Raw genomic sequence first — 19,488 nt, 5'->3', positions numbered from 1 at the left:
CATTTCAGGGTTTTTTTTTTCATATACCAATGGTATACAGAATGCCTCCAGCTTGCCAAACCATATTAAATTTTACAGAAAATTCTGCAGATTGAAAGGAAAGGTAATTTTAGTAATACTTAATTACAATATAGCTTGTGTAGCAATTGTACTGTTTATGCTATATATTTTTTTTTCACATTTTTTTTCCCACAAGAGTGGAGTTACCCTTTAATACATAGTTTCATATTGTTTTTTTTCTATATGTTGAGTGGAAAATGTTTAACAGCATTGGTAATTACTTAGATAAACTTTTTCTGAAAGCTATTTTCTTAATTTAGCGCATTATTGTCAACACTGAAGGTAATCTCTGGTTGATAAAAAATAAATCAGTAACTATAAAGCTTCAAGTGACTAATGGGTAAGACAAAATAATAGGATGCCCTTATCCCCATAGAAAAGTTAAATATAATTTATATTCACAGTATATACATTTTTGTCATGGGAAATATATGCAAATTTGTTAATCCTTTAAAAGTATAGATGTTTCCCAATACAGCACATTTGCAAAGTGTTAAAAGCTTGAGTTTTTTTTTATTTCTATTCCTTGCAGAGATGAGTGAACTTCTTTAAAAGACCCTGTCATCAAGCCATTCATTACAACAGCAATCTTTCCTTAAGATTTTATGTTCATTTGAAATATTATAGTCATGTTATTTACCTGCAATTACTTCCCTAAAAGCACTGAGACTTCTGCTGGGGTCCACCATTTGGATGTAATATTATCAGCCCCAGCAGACTCAGAGCTGTCATTCCCATTCACCCAACTCCCAGTATCTACATACTGTAAAAGGCTACACAGTGAAGTTATGGGAAGAGTAAAGGAGCTGTAACAGCCCAGAGAGTAATTAGATACTCCCAGACCAGAAGAGGGCTATGATGACATCCAATGAAGGAGAGAGTTGTGCTAAGGAATTTACTTTATTTAAAGAAAGCACATTGCAAAAAGCACAATGGAAGGCAATAAACATGTTTTTGGAAAGGAAGAAGCATTTGAAGTACTTAAAGATTTTTCTGTACTTTTGCCTGCATTTTTTTGAAGTTAGTGACAGGGTATTTTCAAAAATCTACTGGCAATTTCACCAATCCACTGTGCGTAGTTTTAATGTAATACATTTTTTCCCCCACAAATTATGCTAGTTTTTGTAAAACAAAATGTTATGCAAATGTAAAGGTCCCCTCCGTTACATGATGGAAATACAAAAAAAAGGGGGGTCCTCCACCACAAATGCCAGCCCTGTGCTGGTGGTCAGTAGGTTCTTCTGACTCACTTATATTCCCAAAAAGGTGGATTGTGAATGTGGGATAGTCAGATGAGTTCATTGTCATGCTCAAGTGAATAGAGTAATCAAGTATTAATTGGGTTAGGTGCAAAGGTTGGCTAAACCCTCTGCTCAACTGTTTTCAAAAACAGCCAAATAAAGTATTAAACCTAATATAAATGGTAATTCAATTACATACTCTAAATCAAGATTTCTTAGACCAGTCATCAAAGTACCATTACTAGGTCATGTTTCCATATCCTTTAAAAGAATTACAGGTGGAATGATTATAAGTACATATTTTGAACTGTTACTAATTAGCACAGCAATGAAAGCTCCTGTAACTCTGAAAATTAAGACCTGTCAGTGGTCCCTTAAGACAGGTTTAGGAAACCCAACCAAACCAAACCTACTTTTCAAAAATTCAATATCGCTGCTGCTAAGGTCTTTGAAGGCATCATTGGTAGGGATGACGAGGGTCCAGGCCCCAGATGCTGATAATAATTCTTTTAGATCTGCATGTTGGATCAGGTCTAGGAAAATGCTATCAGCAGAAACATAAAGAGAAGGTTACATGTGCAAACGGTTCAAATGAATAATAATATAATAAACATCATCGTAAGGCAGACACTAAATTCTGGAAAGACCTTAAAGAGCACAAGTACTGAAAAAAACAAGAATTGTTGGATGGTCAACAGTCAAGTGGCCATATGCCATATTAGTTGTTCTTTGTCAATAATATAAAAAATAATAAATTGTTGTCAATAATATACATGTATTGCAATGTCAAAACTGTATTATCACGGCATCGCCAGCTGCAAATTTTGAAAAAAATATACAGTACATTCATCTAATAAGGAAAATGTGCAAAGTGTAGTAACTATTAGCAACCAATGAGAGTTATATATCAAGTAGACAGCAGGAATCTGACACTATACTTTGCCTTTCTCATTGCTTCTTGCCCAGCTTCATTGCCAATTGTAGTTTTTTTTTTAAATACGTCTTTTCTGTTCTTTTCGGTTTTTCTATTAGTTAAGAATATTTCACAGAACTCTATAAACAATATATTGTGTCCCCTGTTTCCTTTATTATGTCAAGGAGGTGGAGTGGAATAGAAAAAGCTGCCTAAGAATCCGTTTTAGTTCATTTTTACAGCCATGCGATTGCAAAATAAAACATTTTAAATATACTATCTTAAAATTAATTTAGGATATTTTCCCTAATAATAAATGCTTTGCCTAGAATACAGTTTCTCTGCAGGTATTTTCATCTCCAGCAGCATAACATTATTTTTTTACGCGTGATCAATCCAAGTAATGCTGTGTACAATAAATGGGGTCATTGTGGTATACTGTAATCTAAAAGAAATGTTAAAATTACTGTGCAAACCACAAACCAAAGTTTTCTAATAAAGGTCTGCCAAACCAAAATGAAGTCAGCTTTCATAAATGGCTTATGAAATGGTTCATAGCGGTTTATGAAAAGTTTCATAAACCTGTGCTGCAGAAATGATTGATGAAAACTGCTCAATCAGCAAATCTAAATTAGATGTTTGTATTTCCAGCACATGAGCTCATACAGACATAATGAATATATTTTGAGTATAAAGACATTTCTTCCCTATCTGTCTTATAACAACCAGCTCCTATTCTATTTGTTTGATACATGTATGCAGTGATGTGGCTGCAAAATAGCTACATTTGCTGTTTGGTGAAGTCTTATTATGAACTGTGGATAGTCAAGAATCCATTGCTCTTCATGGTGACTGTAAGCATGATTGTTTGTCAATGCCTATAAATGTGTAGCTTGTATGAACACTGCTTCTGCAACACTTTAAAACTCATAGAATTGTGTAAAAAGGAGATTTGTTATTTTCCGTTGTCATCAGGTAAGGGATATCCAGTGCATGGAATACATTTTAAGCAACAATAAAAAGTAGGCACTAAAGCTGGGTATACACAGTTAGTTTTTTTTTCCTTCAACCAGCGAACCAAACAAAAAAAATCTAACCAATTCCGGAATCTACACAAGCGATGTGGATACAGGAATCCCCCCCTCTGTGTATTGTATTTAGACAGTGGGGACTCCTCCACTGTCAGAATACACTGATCAAATTGGCTGCAAGCCACTGATCGAAGGAAGGTTTTCTAGCATGACTGTTCAAAGGAAGCTAATCTAATGGTTGGCTTCTGTTAAACCAGAAGGGCTACACACAGATCAGAATTTGTTTATTTATTGGAATACAACTGTTCTCCAGAGTCCTTAAAATCTAGTGACCTTATAGTCACACTATGAGCATAATGGAGTCTATCCACCTAATAGAGTTATCCACCTAATTCCACTGATCAATACTGGGTCTACAAGAAAGTATCTTTCATTCAATGGTGACTACATTTATTGGGGTACAGCTGTTCTCCAGAGTACTCCAAATCTAGTGACCTTATAGCCCATGGTTCTTTGTTATGTTATGAACATAATGGAGGCTGAAAATTAGATAATATGGAAATAGTATCCTTGGACAGGCCACATGGGTCTTAATTTAGGGAATAACTTGTTCTCCCTCAAGGACAGACCAATTTGAGGGTATATATAAATGCAAAAATACATCACCTTAGGACATTAGGAAGGATTTTTTCCTATATTGTAGCAAATTAAACCATGCTTTATAAGGGGTTTTTTTTGCCTTCCTCTCGATAAACTACGGGTTTAGGGTTCTAAGGATACAAGTTTTTATTTTAAGTGTATTTATTTTTTTGGCTTTTGGTTGAACTCAGTGGGGATAAGTCTTTTTTACAACCTGACTAACTACGTAAATATGTAAGCAGAGCTAACCACAAATGTAGTCATTAATCAGGAAGTTACAACCATAACCACCCTGATAGCAAGTAGTCTGACCACTACTACTGCAGGGAAAATACCACTTGCTCTTTTCCTACAGCTAGTGGTTTCAAAGCGTAAAGTAAAATTAGAGTAGTTTTTTTTTTCATAAATCAGATACTATTAACATCATCTACATGCATTTGCTTTCTTTTTCCTCCTTTGAGCTTTGAAATTGTCCCCTGGCCACGTTGCCACATTCTCTTTCTAATAATGCCCCCAGTGCTGCCAGGAGTCCTGTAGAAGTCTTCTCAACATGTGAGATCCTGCTTAAAATTTCATCCGTATGTGCAGCCGTTTAGAGAGCCGCACACGAAAGAGTGTCACAGCAGCTGTCAATCTCCAATGTGGAAAAGGAAAAGAGGCATGGCTTTTGCACTGTTTCCCTCTCACGCTGTCTATGTGTGCTGCACTCTGAATAGCTGCATGTACAGTTGTAGATCCAAGCTGGAGTGCACATACTGATGAGACGCCTACAAGACTCCAAAGATCCTGGTGTCACAGGGGGGCGCAAATAAAATAGGAGTACGGCAGCACAGCTGGAGGACAATTTCAAAAGGAAGCTCAGAGGAGAAAATGTATGAAAAAAATACAAAAGAATGCAAGTTTTATTAGTATCTGGTTTACGAACAAAAATTACTTTAATATCACTTTAAGAAATATCCTGCAAACTGTGTTTTTTTAAGCTACAGTAGCAATGGTCAGGTTTACTCTAAGCCCTGGTTCACACTGGTGCAGCTTTGAAATCGCACTACTTCAGCGTTATTTCAAAGTGCACATGTCCAATTTCACTGCGGCTTAACAGAAGTTTATGTAAGTCGCAATGAAATTGGTGAAAAGTAGTGCAGGAACCTTTTTTGTAATCCCAGAGACATGAGTGTCAGGGATATGAATGCTTACACTGCCGGCAATGGGGTGTGACTTGTCATGTGATTTGGAACTGTCAAATTGCATGACAAGTCGCAACAGTGTCAGCGGAGCCTAAGACTGGATAGCCCTATTATTATTTGATATTAGTTTCATTAATAGTCATTGTAAAAAGTCTGCACATCTGTAGTATCCTGGTGGCAGCAAGAGCAGTAGAAGAGAATATTACATAACCCACAGCAAATAAAAGCACACCAAGGCACCAAAGTCTAAGATAAGAAAATATTAGGATTGATTTACTAAAAGCAAATTCAGGCTTTTCAAGAAATGTTCCTTTAGATTAATGAATTATTAAATGTACTTTACAAAGAACAAATTCACATGCAAGGAGTTTTTTTTTTTTTTTTGCTTGGATTGGATGATGGAAGTAAGCAGAGCTTCACCATATTCACTAAGCTAAGAGAAAATTCCATTGCAAAGTTAAAATCCCCTTTCAAATTGAATATCCCATTTGCCTTTAGTAAATTAACTCTTACAGTTATAAAGAGCATCATTAATTACATTTAAAACAACATTGGAAATCTAACATGTTTTTTCGGCAAGTTAGAATTCTACCTGAAACGTCTGTCAAGGCTCAAGATGTCAAAAAATGATTTCTCAGCAGGCTTGATGATTTCTTTGAAGTTGTGAATGGCACCATTTCTTCCTTCTTTGCTTCCACGAAGCATGCAGGAGTTTTCAATGCATACAGCCTAATGTTAGAAACAGTGTTTAAGAAACTTTGATGTGCACTTCAGAAATACTAATGGGGAATGTTAGCACAACTGAAAGTGGGCTAAAGTTGATAGGTGCAGATCCTATGTTTCCCTATTAGATATCAGTATGGGGGACAGTAATCTATCCTGTTTGCATAGCAGGGCAGCAATAAACAGTATCAGCGATAAAGATTATATGTAAGATTTACATATAGAGTTCAACTTCATTTATAAATTCCTCCCTCTACTGATCCAAAGTAGCACTGGCACTAAATAAAACCTGCTTCTGACCACTTCTTAATTGTGTATCTGTTTGGAGTGAAAGTCTGTCTTATCTTCATCTTCAAATCTGTCTTAATTAGCTGCCCTGGGTGGCAGGTACAGGGGATAGCAAATACATAGCAAAATTGTCTCATACACTTTGCTAAATGTCACTCATCATAGCTGCTGCCTGTTACTAAGAAGCCAAAATCATGTAAAGAATTGATATATTTAGCAAAGCTGATGATGTGCATAGAAAGTTTATTAAAAACATATTTTAATACACAGTCGCAAACGTTTTTTAAATAGGTGATTAAACTCACTGTGCGGTACACAAACACTCTCAGAGTCTTTCCACCAAGGGTTTCCAAGACCTGACCATTGTAAAGGTTATTAAGAACAAACTTTTGCTTGATGATGTGATTTTGCAGAATTAGTTTAAGGAGACGTTGATCCATTCTCATTGTTTCCTCTATAAATTAGACAAATAAAGTTTTATTTTCACAAAACAATTCATACTTCCACTAAATATAATCTTTTAGTGACTGTATGTATGATTTCAACATCTAAAGTAACAGTTGTTAACATGACAATAAGCAGGCATTTATCTGTGTACAACTAAAGTCATTTTTCTTTACTCCTTCACCCGAAGAGTTAAAGTAAGCCCTCACTGTCATTGGTGGTTTGCTGGTATTCTGGAGCAATTCATCTGCAGCTCAAAGCAGATGAACTGTATTTGGAGTCTAGTCAGTTTCTCTGAAGTTTTAGCAGTGCCTTGGCAGCCTGCTCTGTATTTACCTTATAATGTTAGAAGGCTACCAAGTCACTATTAAGAGAGGGAGCAGAGATCTCAACTGCACTCAACTTCATTTTAGTTTCACTGTCAGGATTTAGAAACAGCTTACAATAAACTGCATAGCCTATTTCATCAGAACACCAGATGAGCAACAAGAGACAATAATCTGAGGGATGGACAACCCAACCACTTCACAATTAATAGGTGGGCTTGCAAAAGCCATGTTGTCAGTGTGTGTGTGTGTTGGAGCTTAGAGAGCTGACTGTGTTGGACTTTTGTTCCGTTGTATATATACTGTTTATACATACAATTGCTGCTGAACAGATCTGCTCAAATGTACAGTATTTTGTTTTCTAATTTTGGCATCAGCACATGTTCCCCATAACTTGTCTATTAGCATTACAAATGGCTAGAATTGAATAACAAGATATAGACCCCAGTTCAAAATGTGGCAACTCTGACTTTAGCGTATGATTCACAAATTGTCCACAAATCAAACCATTGCCTGTTCAATCATCATTGCTTGTTTTAAAGAACATTTACTGTGGGTTTAGTATATGTAAATACTCAAATTTCTATAGCCTGTTTATACGTACACCGAAAGTCACCAGGTGGTTGGCATGCTCCTCAACCTCTTATATCTATATGGAACTCCGGTGGTGAGAAAGAGTATCTTTGCTGCAGTTCTGCTTTCCTGATTTAGTTAATATTGTCTCCTGCAATGTTTTTTTTTTTTTTTTTTTTTTTTTAAGTTTCTCTGCTTGGTTCTCAATATGGATAAATAAATACAACAGTAAGAAAGAAATAGGCATGAAATCCTACAAATTCTATTAAACATATACATTTTGCTTACCAGAGAAAGCATCATTTAATGGTGCCAGAAGAGTAAATTCTGAATCGGGTTTTAGAGAGGCTGCCAGTCCCATTTGGGCCATGAGGTCAGTGAAAGTGGTCTGTTGGCTTCCTGCCAATTCTAAGACTTGCTTAGCTGAGTATGTGAAGAAAGAAAAGTTAAATGTAAAAGAAATTAATTTTTGATGATTTCAAGCAATAATATTAAATTAATTTTGTATTAACTAATGCAATAAAAAACACTTCATGTAGTAAAAAGGAAAAAGAAAACATGAAAATGAAAAACATTATTTGGAGATATATTTTATGGTTATTTGCTATAATGCAAAAACACAAGATCTTCTTCCGTGTCACTGGCACTGATGGACCCATTAAAATGTCTTTGGTGATAATCTAAGAAACTTTGTGAAATCTGAAACAGGAGTGAAATACACTTATAAAATGTCTGAACATGAATAAGTGGTGCAAAATAATTTGCTTAATAGTATTGGTTAATGTCAAACACACGGACTGTTTTACGTTATGTGGTACGTTTATTGTTGAGATGCACATATACAACTAGCATGTGCTATAGATCAATTAATCTCTTCATACTGCCATAAAAGTAAGAAAAACAAACAGCTCCAATTGGGTAGAAAGTGGGTGGGGGCTGCCCAGGTATTGCTTCAGTCATTGACTTGAAGTGGTTGTAAAGCCTCACATACAGTATACCGACTTTGGAGATTAAACAAATCCTCTTACATAAGTTATTCCTATTTATCTGCAAACCTCTCTCCTTAACAGCCTCCTAAAGCACACATTTCACACCGCATTTCTGAGCTCCAGAAGGCTGGGACGGAGATCTGACATCATACACTGCACAGCGTAGAGCAGTAAGCTGAGTGTAATATGAGACTGGAGTGGAGGGAATGGACACACCTCCCTCTACACAGTCCCATAGGGAAACATGCACAGCTCCAGTTATCAATCACCTGCTTTTGCTTGTGTGTTGGAGGCTGGGCTGTCTCCTGGGATTATCTGCTGTTGGCATAGACTGTCAGAAATGACTCATGCAGATAGCAGAGGTAAGACAGAGCCAATAGAAGCCATACTAGGTGATTTGGATCAAGGCAAGTACATCTATAGAAGGATATGCTTCATACACTTTTCATTTGAGAGGCTTAAAACCACTTTATTCCTTTATCTGACCATGAATTTAAGAGGTAATCATAAGTATCTCATGTTGAGATTCTCCAGTTAAACCCACAACACTACACATAATGTATTGCTTTTTCAAAACATTTTTATTCATTTACTTATTATGTTTAATAATAAAAATGTTACATCTTATATTTGGGCTTAGTCGGGTGAATATAAATAATTCTTTTGAATATTTCCTATTTATAAATTGCAGCAAGCATTAGAAGCTCAATACATCTTCTAGGGAGACTTTACTTTACTGCCACTGTGCTAAAATAGTTCTAAATGACTCAAAAGGATGACACACTCTTCACTCTCTGCTAGTAAGATGTCATTCCTTTACCCAGTGGATTAAAGTATATCTAAAACATGTTAAATAAGGTTTGGAAGTGTTTAAACCCTTGTTAGGTTTTGATTGCCATTGATGTGTGCTTCTCTGTCTATCCCTCTCCCTCCCTCTCTGTCCTCATCAGAAAATAATTCTATCTGTGTGGTTTAACAATTCCATACACTGTCCAGAGTTAAAGCTGAATTCCAGGTAGGTAAAAGAAGACAAACATTAATGCTGTGCTGTAATCATTATTGAAGTACTTGAATTTGACCTTGTATTGGAGAGGAAGAAGCATCACTAGGAGCCAATGAGTGCAAGAAGCATGCTAATGGGAGGAAAGTGAAGAGTGACACAGAGATGAGCAGAACAGTGTACTTAGTGGTGTAACTAGAACGTTCAGGTCCCCGATGCAAGAAACCATGAAGGGACCCCTTGACCCCCAGACAGGGCCCTTTCTTTCGAGCCCGGTGGCAGAACAACAGGGCCTGGTTGCAAGTGGGTGGCTGCATATAAAGAAACCGATTTCTCCATTTGCCCCTGCTTCTCCTCCTCTCCCTCCCACAGGCATTCAGCGGGTGCAGGAGGAAAATGGAGAGATCGGTTCCTCTATGCCAGTGTTTCTTAATCTTTTTCCAGTCAGGACACCCTAGGGGTATACTTCAAGGACACCCTTGAATTATACCCCTAGGTGAATGGGGCTGCACTGCAACCACTCCACAACTGTGTGCATTGCATGCAGTTGCAGCATAGTGATGATGCATTTAAGGGGTTAAAACAGGCAGTCAGGCAACACATTGCCTCATTACTGGTTGTTAAATGCCTCTGAAAGCGATCTGACCATGGATCGCTTTTCGAAGGAACAGCATTTTTTTTGCTGGTGCTATGATCAAGCAAGAAAAAAAAAATCAGTTCTGATTGTACACATATAGGGGGTCAGGATTAAAAGCGCATACATTAAATGTGCATACATGCATGTAAACACACATGTACGCACACACATACACATATAAACACACACACATATACTGTATATATATATATACACACACACATATATATATATTTATATATATATATATATATATATATATATACACACAAATATATATAAATGCACACACATATAAATACATGCACACACATACATACATGCACATACATGCACATGCCCACACACATACATACATGCGCACTCATACATACACATACATGCACACACCCACACACACACACACATACATATAAACACACATACATACACATACATGCACAAACACACACACATACATAAAAACATACATCCATACATACAGAAAGCCTTTTAAAAAATGGCAGTCCTTTACCTTATCTCTTCCTGACAGGTACTGCACTGTAGGGGGAGAAAAAGAGCATGGCACACATTGTGCTTTCACTTTAGGTCTAATGAGTGTGACCAGCTCCCCACAGTGCCGATTTACAGTTCGGCTGAGGATCGGGGAGCTCAGTCTCAGCTGCCCTTGGTGCTCCTCCTATCAAGGTATACAGAGGGCCCTCAAGGGCCTCCTGCAGCATGGGGCCCAGTCGCCATGGCAACCTCAGCAACCCCTATACTTCCACCACTGAGTGTACTTTTTCTCTTTTCACTGTTTAGTCACAAGGTCAGGAGGTACAATTACACTTGCAGGTAAAACAGCTATCATATAGTATTTCATCTGTATATATAAGTTTGCCTGAGTTTCAGCTTAAAAAAAGTTTGTCCTTAGATACACTTTAACAGTGTCTGTCTGAAAGCAGCAGTGCTTACTTTTACTATTAAAGTGTTATGTGTTCAGCATGTTATAAATCATTAAAAAAGGTTGTGTGCAAAAGTGTGCAAAAGATAAAGTAATACTTATAAACTTAAAAAATATAAGGAAATTGATCAGAACTATTCATGAAGAATTGCAATTGTCCTGATCTCATGTCCCTAACTAAGTCTATAGCCTGCAGACAGCTCATTAAGTGAGTATTAAACACAATTTTGTAAATTCAGAGTATATTTAGATCATCACCATTCTTAATCCTTTCAGATTTCATAATATGTGTAGCACCCCCTACCGTGGCTAGAGTGCTAATGATAGACTTTTTGTTGTGTTTGTGTAGGTACATTTTCAGGCTTGGCTGGCAGCCAAGCCTGTGTGTTTTTCTGGGTCGGGTGAGTGACTCAGGTAGGCTGGATGACTCAGCAGCAGCTTCTCTGGTACATCCCCCCTGCTTGCAGGAAACATGGAGAAGATTCCAGAAGCAGTTAGAAGGAGTCCAGGAGGAGCTAGGTGGAGTATTCTGAGGGCCCTGACCAATCCCTAGCAGAAGGGATGGCAGGGGGTAGGTTCCCTCAAATAGTCAGCCCAGTAGGGGCAGTGTGGAGTTCAATTGGAAGATGGAGATGGAATGTTAGGCTGTCAAGGCCTTTGAGAGTAGCTCCTCAGACTGGGGAAGGGGTGAACTCATGCCTGGGCTCAGGTGCGAAACTAGACATGTACACACTGAAATATTTCATTTCGGAATTTCGTTTTCATCCGAAAAATACATTTATTTAGTTACTCCCGAAATTAATTTTTATTTATTTTGTTTCGTTAAAAAATGCATTCATCCGAAAATCCGAAATAATTAAGGTCGAATCTGTCATTGAAGGCTTATGGTGTCTGTCGAATGTTCTAAGAAGATTCAACGGAGCAGCTGAACTGTACAATGCCGCAATCGTACATTTCCGGTCCAATGTTCCGCCTACAAGCTATAGTAGAATTCTAATGTTGTATGCTTCGTCGAATCTTCATGTCGAATCTTTTCTCTCTATGTTGAATAATCTTGAACTAATAGAGTTAGGTTAGGCACATTCAACCTTTTTTGCTATTGTCTCTATAATGTCGAATCTTTTCTCTCTATGTCGAATCTTTTCTCTCTATGTAGAATAATCTTGGACTAATAGAGCTAAGGTTAGTCACATTCGACCACAGGTTTGATGGACACAAATTGCTATTGTCAGTCTCATGTCGAATCTCCTATCTATATCAAACTGTTGTCGCAACAAAAACGAAAATAAAGCATTTATTTATGTCGGATCTTTCGGTTTTCGAAATCTGCACGTTTGTTATCGTTTGTTAAAACGATATCGAAAATATCTGAAATTTGGACGAAAATGCATTCAAACTAAAACGAATGCACATGTCTAGGAAGGACCCTTTCTCATGACGCACGGAGGGATCCTGACCAGGAGGCACAGGAGCAAGGAGAGGACAGCAGGAGAACACTGCCGGGCATATCTCCAGGGAGAGGAACAGCCACGTGGGCTCTTGAGTGTTGTAGTCAGAAGACTGAGTGGCATGCCTGAAGGGGCTGGGTGCAAGCAGTCTGGGATGGATGCAAAGTCAGTCTAGGAGGACTGTGGAGCAGTAGCCAGAAGGGCTAGTGAGCACTGCATATGTTTAACTATTCTAGCTTAAACACGTTGATATCCAGCAAAAGTCAACTACTCACCAGAGTCAGGAATGAGAACCTCATCAATCAAGTGAATGACGCCATTGCTTGTAACTATATCCTTCCTGTTGACCAGTTTCTTGCCATTTACAGTCAAACTGTCTCCATCACATCCAATCTGCAGTGGGCTTCCTTCCAAGGTATCATGAACTGCTCCTCCCATGATGGCCTCAGAACACTGGGCGGTGTCCAGAATGTGATACTTCACCAAGGCTAAAAGGAGCACAGAAGACCTTCATAAACTTCATGGATCATATATGTAATGTAAGAGATGTAGCAATGTTCATCCCTACTACAGTAGAAATATCTAACCTGCAGTAATATAATTATAACACTGTACACTCCCGAGAGCCGGTTCACACAGGGGAAGCACGACGTGCAGCACCACTGCCTTAGGCGACCTGCACACAACTTCAGCGGCGACTTGCAAAATGACTTCTGTATAGAAGTCAATGCAAATCGCCCTGAAGTCGTCCCGAAGTAGAAAAGGAACCTTTTTCTAAGTCGGAACAACTTGAGTCGTTCCTATTAGAACGGTTCTATAGTACAGAACGAAACGCGACTTGTCAGGCGGCTAAGTCGCCTGACAAGTTGCCCCTGTGTGAACCGAGTCTAAAGGGCCTATAAATGTATTAAATGGTGATTCATTTTCTAATAAATGCACAGATTATTTTAAACATCACTTTAAAAAGATGAATGTTATTAGTCATGATCTATATCCTCTGTTTGTGTTTATCAACCGCTTGGGTGAATGAACTTTTCTTATCCTGGGGCCTGTTTCATATGACATATTCCATTCCTTGCTTTTACTAAATTTTTTCCTGCTTTTGGAAATTTGGATGGACATTTCTTTTAATGGTTGCAATGTGTTTTTATTACATTCTTTGAAATGCACTTATAAACTAAGGTTATGATATTTATTTATGTATGTAGATATCCCATCCACAGATAAGAAGGCTAAACATGTGTCACCGTGAATGACACAAACACAGCTGGAATATACAACATACCTTCAGCTGCCTTTTTGTCAGACATAATCCTTTCCAGAACATCTCGTGGAAGCTTCTCGAAAGCTTCATCGGTAGGAGCGAACAGAGTGTATTGACCGGGTTTTCCAAGTCTCTCCATAAGATCTGAAGCAATAGTAGCAGCCTAAAATGTAAATAGAACATTATAGTTTCCTCTTCTCATTTCTTGTTTCTAGATGCATTTTTTTTTTTTGCTGCCAGTTTTTATTAATTCAGTATAACACTACTACAACTGCAAATACAACTAGTATGGATATCTAAATTCAAATTGGGTTTTAGCCTCTTGCAATCTACGGCATAGGGTTAAAACTGAAAAAGATAGGGGTTGCACTAGGGACTAATTATTTTGTTGCAGTGAATATAAGCTGGTAAGGAACCTTCAGATAGAAATAGAGGGCAGAGTGAACGGAAGGACAACCCATTACTGTGCTGCTGTTGTCCCTTTGCTATCCAATCGCGGGCAAGAAGGTGAGCCAATCTGACTCTGCTGTCTGACAAGTCTTTGTAAATCTCAGGAATGGATGGACAAAAAGACAAATCCTTTTGCAGGTAAAACAACCCTGTGTATATTTTACTGGAATATTTAGCTGTTAACTGGTGCTCAGCTTTAAATAATGTTTGCTATTAAACTACAGCCTAGAAGTTGAATTGTTATTAAAGCAACACTTCATATTCCTGATATGTGCATGCTGTACCATATACTTATATGAGAAAGTATCGTGTTCTCATTGTATTGCTTCCTTTGTGTGAAGCCTCTGCTTTCCCATTGAAAACTGACCACACTAAGCAGGAGAGCACACCATGTTCCGTTCTGTAGCTATGCTGGGGATTAGGTATGCTCTCCTTCAATGATCAGAAATGTCCTGCCATGCCCTGCTGCAAAGCCATTTACTGGGAAGCTCAGTGTACTGCTGCTTCTCCTCCCCCAGCTCTTATGCAGCTGAGAATAGAGGGAATGTGATCACTTATAAAAAAGGGATTTTTTTTTATATCTATACACAAATGTTTTACATTTAATTTCTATTTTCAACTGAATGGGTTGTTTTACAAGGTGATCATTTACAATCACTTTTTATGTTGGGTAGTATGGCACCTAAATCCTTCCTTATACCCCCCTGCATGAAATATCACCAATACAATAGCTAAAACATTTCATTGTTATGGGGACAGACATTGGGATTGCATGTTACAAATACATTGCTAAAGCATGATAACTGGAGACACACATTATTAATGAGCTGATGAATATTGAGCTTTCTAGACGTTGTCGATTTCATGATCACATAAAAGGTGAATTAAAATATTTGTGTTGTAACAAGGAGCATAATATATATAGTTATGCAGTACATTATGCATGTCCAAAAAGATACTTACTCTAAGAGATGACAGATCATCCTCAGCATCAATAAAGTCCCCAATGGTGTTTCCAACAGCTGTGACAACACGGTCAATTACATGAACAACACCGTTTGTAGCTATCTGGTTACCATGAATAATTCTTGCACAGTTCACAGTGACAATCTGCAGAATGTCCAAAAAACATACAGGATAAATTATATTGATTGATAAAATATGTAAGGATTCAGGTAAAAGAGTTTAATTTTCAATAAATATGTTCCATATCAAAATTCGTAGCCATGCCTTGGTTCACATATTAGTCATCCAAATTTTATTCAAAATAATTCCAAATTTCAAGTTGAGGTGGTAGAACTAAACATTTAGTGTGGTGTATAGGGATGTCTGGAGTCATAAGCATATGTTGTATATATGCTAACATAAATATAACTTTTAATATATAATTTTAATAAACAATTGTAGCCTTTATGTGCAAGAAGCCTACTTTTTTGCCTGTAGAAACCTTATGATTTGTATTGCTGTCTTTGTGCCCACTGGGGAGATTTAGTCTTACTTTCTGTCCTGTCTTCTGTTGTCACCAGCACAGTAAGTGAAGGGAAACCTGAAATTTACTTGTTGTCACTAGAACAGGAGTGGAGAGGAAAGTTCCAAATGAGGACACCTGTACAATGGTCAAATGTGTTAATGATCTTTAGACTCATGTGCAGGGTCCTCCTATCCTTCTTGTCTTGAATTGTATTGTAATTATACTGTCTCCATTTATCTTGTAAAATGCTGCGTAAACTATTGGTGCAATATAAATCCTGTAAAATAATATTAATGATAATTTGTTAAGTAATGGCACTGTAGATTGTTGATTTGGGAAATATACAGAAATCAGAACTGATTTTTTTTTCCCTGTTAGGCTGCATTTTTTAAGAGTGTTTTGTCTTTGGATGAACAGTGGGCTGAGGGCTCTGTAGATGTACTTTTTTCTATTTATTTATTTAAATTTCTTCCTCTGGTTTAACTCAAAGGACTTGTGTCTTTTTTTCAACCTAACAATGTAACTAACAAAACTATATGTAATTTACCCTGACTTATGGAAGATTTCCTGTTTTCCTCTTGGGGACCTAAAGAGGGGAATATCTCTAATGATAGATTTCTAACTCTTTCCACTCTGTCTAGAGCTAGAAAAAAAATATCTTGCGGTTATACAAAATATGTTACACACCAGGGGAACACTGTATGCAGGAAGAATAAAGACACAGGTAAAGGGATCAGTTGCTGTAAATAAAGCACACTAAGTAGTAGTTTGTAAAATGTGGAACCTTTATGTTTAATTCATCAAGAATTTAAGATGGTGACATTACCAGGCCTCCTCAGATTTTGAGTTGGAAGCTCAAAATCCCGTGAGAATATATTCACTGATAGGTTGAAGCACATTCCTATGGGATTTCAAGCACTTAGCTTGAAAAGGAGTCGGCAGTTAGGCACAATTATGTCACCAGCACTTCCCAAGAGACTTGGAAGCTAGGCCATAAGTATTTTTTTAATTATATTTTGGTAAAATTTTATTTTTGTATTTTTAATTCATTACGTATGGGGGGGGGGGGGGGGGGCTGTAATTACAATGGACATTCCATTTTGATGGAAAGCCACATTAACCATTTAGTAAAAAAACAAACTCATTTTAATTTCAATTACAATTACAACTAAAGGCAAAACTTTTTTTTTTTTTTTTTAGTTTTGGATAGAGTGGAGAGGGATTAGAACACCTGTCAGCTTTTATTGCTCTCTGTGCCCCCCCCCCCCCCCCCCCTCGTTAGGGAGATTCACCCTCTCTACTTGCTCTGTGTACTGTTATCATTGAAAGTGAAAGTAAAAGAAAATAAGAAAATCCCAAATTTTGAGTTGCCCCAAGAAAATTAATAGAGGGGAAATCTTCCAATGGAGACACTGGAAGTAACCTAAGGGTCACCAAGGGATTATCTTACTTTGCAGGTTTTTCCTCTCACTTCCTCTCACACAGGAAGTAAAGGGAAATCTCCTCAATGGGGCACAGATGGCCAAAAATAAACTGACAGGGGATATAACCCCCTTCTACTTTAATTCATATTGAAAGTAGATGTCAGTTAATTTCAATGGCTTTTCATTTTAACCACTTCAGGCCCAAAAGATTGTACTCCCTTCCTGACCAGAGCACTTTTTACAATTTGACACTGCGTCGCTTTAACTGACAATTGCGCGGTCATGCAATGCTTTACCCAAACAAAATTTGCATCCTTTTTTTCCCACAAATAGAGCTTTCTTTTGGTGATATTTGATCACCTCTGCGGTTATTATTTTTTGCGCTATAAACAAAAAAGAGCAACAATTTTGGAAAAAAAACAATATTTTTTACTTTTTGCTATAATAAATATCCCCAAAATGTACAAAAAAAAATCTTCATCAGTTTAGGCCAAAATATATTCTTCTACACATTTTTGGTAAAAAAAATCGCACTAAGTGTATATTGATTGGTTTGCGCAAAAGTTACAGTGTCTACAAACTATGAGAAAGATTTATGGCGTTTTTATGGCATTTTTATTATTTTTTTCATTTTTTTTACTAGTAATATCGTCAATCTGCGATTTTTAGTGGTACTGCTACATTGCGACGGACAGATCGGACACTTTTGACACATTTTTGGGACCATTGACATTAATACAGCGATCAGTGCCATAAAAATGCACTGATTACTGTGTAAATGTCACTGGTAGTGAAGGGGTTAACATTAGGGGGCAATCAAGGGGTTAAATGTGTGTTCCCATCAGTGTGTTCTAACTGTATGGGGATAGGACTGAGTAGGAGAGGAGACATATCGCTGTTCATACATAGTAGGAACAAACAACATGTCTCCTCTCCTCTGACAGCACAGGGATTGTGGCCGAAAAAGGTCCTCTGGTGGCCGAAAAAGGGAAGGACATACCCATATGGGATTTCGCCCAGGAGAGCCATTGTGCCGCAGTATATCTGCGTGAGCTGGCCGAGAACCGGTTAAACAATACCTGCACTTTAAAGTAGTTTAAAGTGTTCTTTCAATATCATCTGAGTGTGGTAAGTGAAGAGGGATGGGGTAGCGAAAGTAGGTCATGTGTTCAGATACACTGGTCTCAGCAGTAGTTTATCTACTGCCTTAAAATGGAATGTGGTGAAGTGAAAGTCTTACCCCATTAGTGTAATGGTTTATCTGGAGAGGTTGCTTATTGAACATAGATATCAGAGACATTCCATTTTTAAGATCCTTGGTAAGCATTCTTCTATCCAGCATATGATAATGCAGAGCATTCAGCAGCTCAATATTCACATTGCTCAGAAGTGAGGAACGGATTTCCTATAATATTATATCATAAGATAATGTTAGGTTATACTACATTTACAAAGGCATACAAGTATTTACATTATTTGAATTAAATTAACTACTGTGCAATGATTCACTGAGCTTAACTATATATATTGATATACTATATATATATATTCATTGATTAACTGAATAAAACATATAAAAAATAATCAAATCTACTTACAGGATCCAGCAGGTCCCATGCATCGTTACTAGGTGCAAAGAACGTAAAGGAGCCAACTCCTTCAATTTCATTCTTCAATTGAGAGGTCTCAGAGTACTCTTGTGTTGTTTTAGCTCCCACAATTCCAAGAGTTCCATACACGTGGTCAATAGGAGCAACTGGCAATTTAAAAAAAGGAAATACATTGTATATTCAATTTTACAATGTCGTCACCTAAAAATACATGTGCATCTTCATTCACCTGCAACTAGCCTTACTGTTATTTGAAAGAGATCAGGAATTTAAAAATTACTGTATACTGACACCTCAGTGATTTAAAGAAGGACTCCAGCTTTTCCACCCCAAAAAAACAGATGCATTGTGCATTTAAATTAATCATAATCCTACTGCCAGGTTGTCTGTAACTTACCTCCATTAGCTGTATACAGTAGGTTTCTGTGTCTGTGATGTTAACCCTCCCCCTGGCTGAATTTAAAAGTTCTCTGACTTTCTGTTTGCTTGCTTCTTCAGTCCTGATACTACATGTCCCATGATCCTTCGAGCCTCTGTAGTTTCAGGGCAGGCTATGGGAGTCCCTCGTACTAGTTCTGGGAGTCGATGTGGGTGGGTTCTAGGGTTACTGTGGGTGTTTCTGGGCCTTCATTTGGGTGGTGAGAGGTGTAAACATGCCCCATCTCCTCCTGTGTCATTGCTGTTTTGCAGCATGCCAAAGAATAACAGCTTACTGCAAGACTACAGAGGAAGGTTTATGGGAGGTTATTATGAAGGTGTTTCCTTCATATGTAAATTAATCACTTCAGAGAGAGCAGGGCTCTGGGAGGGCAGGATCTGAGGGATGGAAT

At 37.6% G+C, this 19,488-nt stretch overlaps 1 protein-coding gene across 6 annotated transcripts in view; it reads right to left on the bottom strand.

Moving 5' to 3' along the window:
- POSTN (periostin) overlaps positions 1-19,488 on the bottom strand; it is an 83,052-nt gene that overhangs the window by 30,540 nt on the left and 33,024 nt on the right. For all 6 annotated transcript variants that reach the window (XM_073613288.1, XM_073613290.1, XM_073613291.1 and 3 more), the window contains exons 4-12: positions 18,647-18,804; positions 18,289-18,453; positions 15,117-15,263; positions 13,725-13,866; positions 12,715-12,927; positions 7,711-7,845; positions 6,385-6,533; positions 5,661-5,797; positions 1,715-1,845 (exon numbers count right to left, since the gene is read on the bottom strand). In XM_073613288.1, coding sequence (XP_073469389.1) covers positions 1,715-1,845; positions 5,661-5,797; positions 6,385-6,533; positions 7,711-7,845; positions 12,715-12,927; positions 13,725-13,866; positions 15,117-15,263; positions 18,289-18,453; positions 18,647-18,804 — 1,377 coding nt within the window. The remainder of the gene's footprint in view (positions 1-1,714; positions 1,846-5,660; positions 5,798-6,384; positions 6,534-7,710; positions 7,846-12,714; positions 12,928-13,724; positions 13,867-15,116; positions 15,264-18,288; positions 18,454-18,646; positions 18,805-19,488) is intronic.

This window comes from Aquarana catesbeiana, linkage group LG02 (assembly GCF_042186555.1).
Source record: "Aquarana catesbeiana isolate 2022-GZ linkage group LG02, ASM4218655v1, whole genome shotgun sequence".
Classification (NCBI taxonomy): domain Eukaryota; kingdom Metazoa; phylum Chordata; class Amphibia; order Anura; family Ranidae; genus Aquarana; species Aquarana catesbeiana.
Note: the sequence above shows the minus strand (reverse complement) of the source record. Positions and strands in the feature narration are given on the sequence as shown.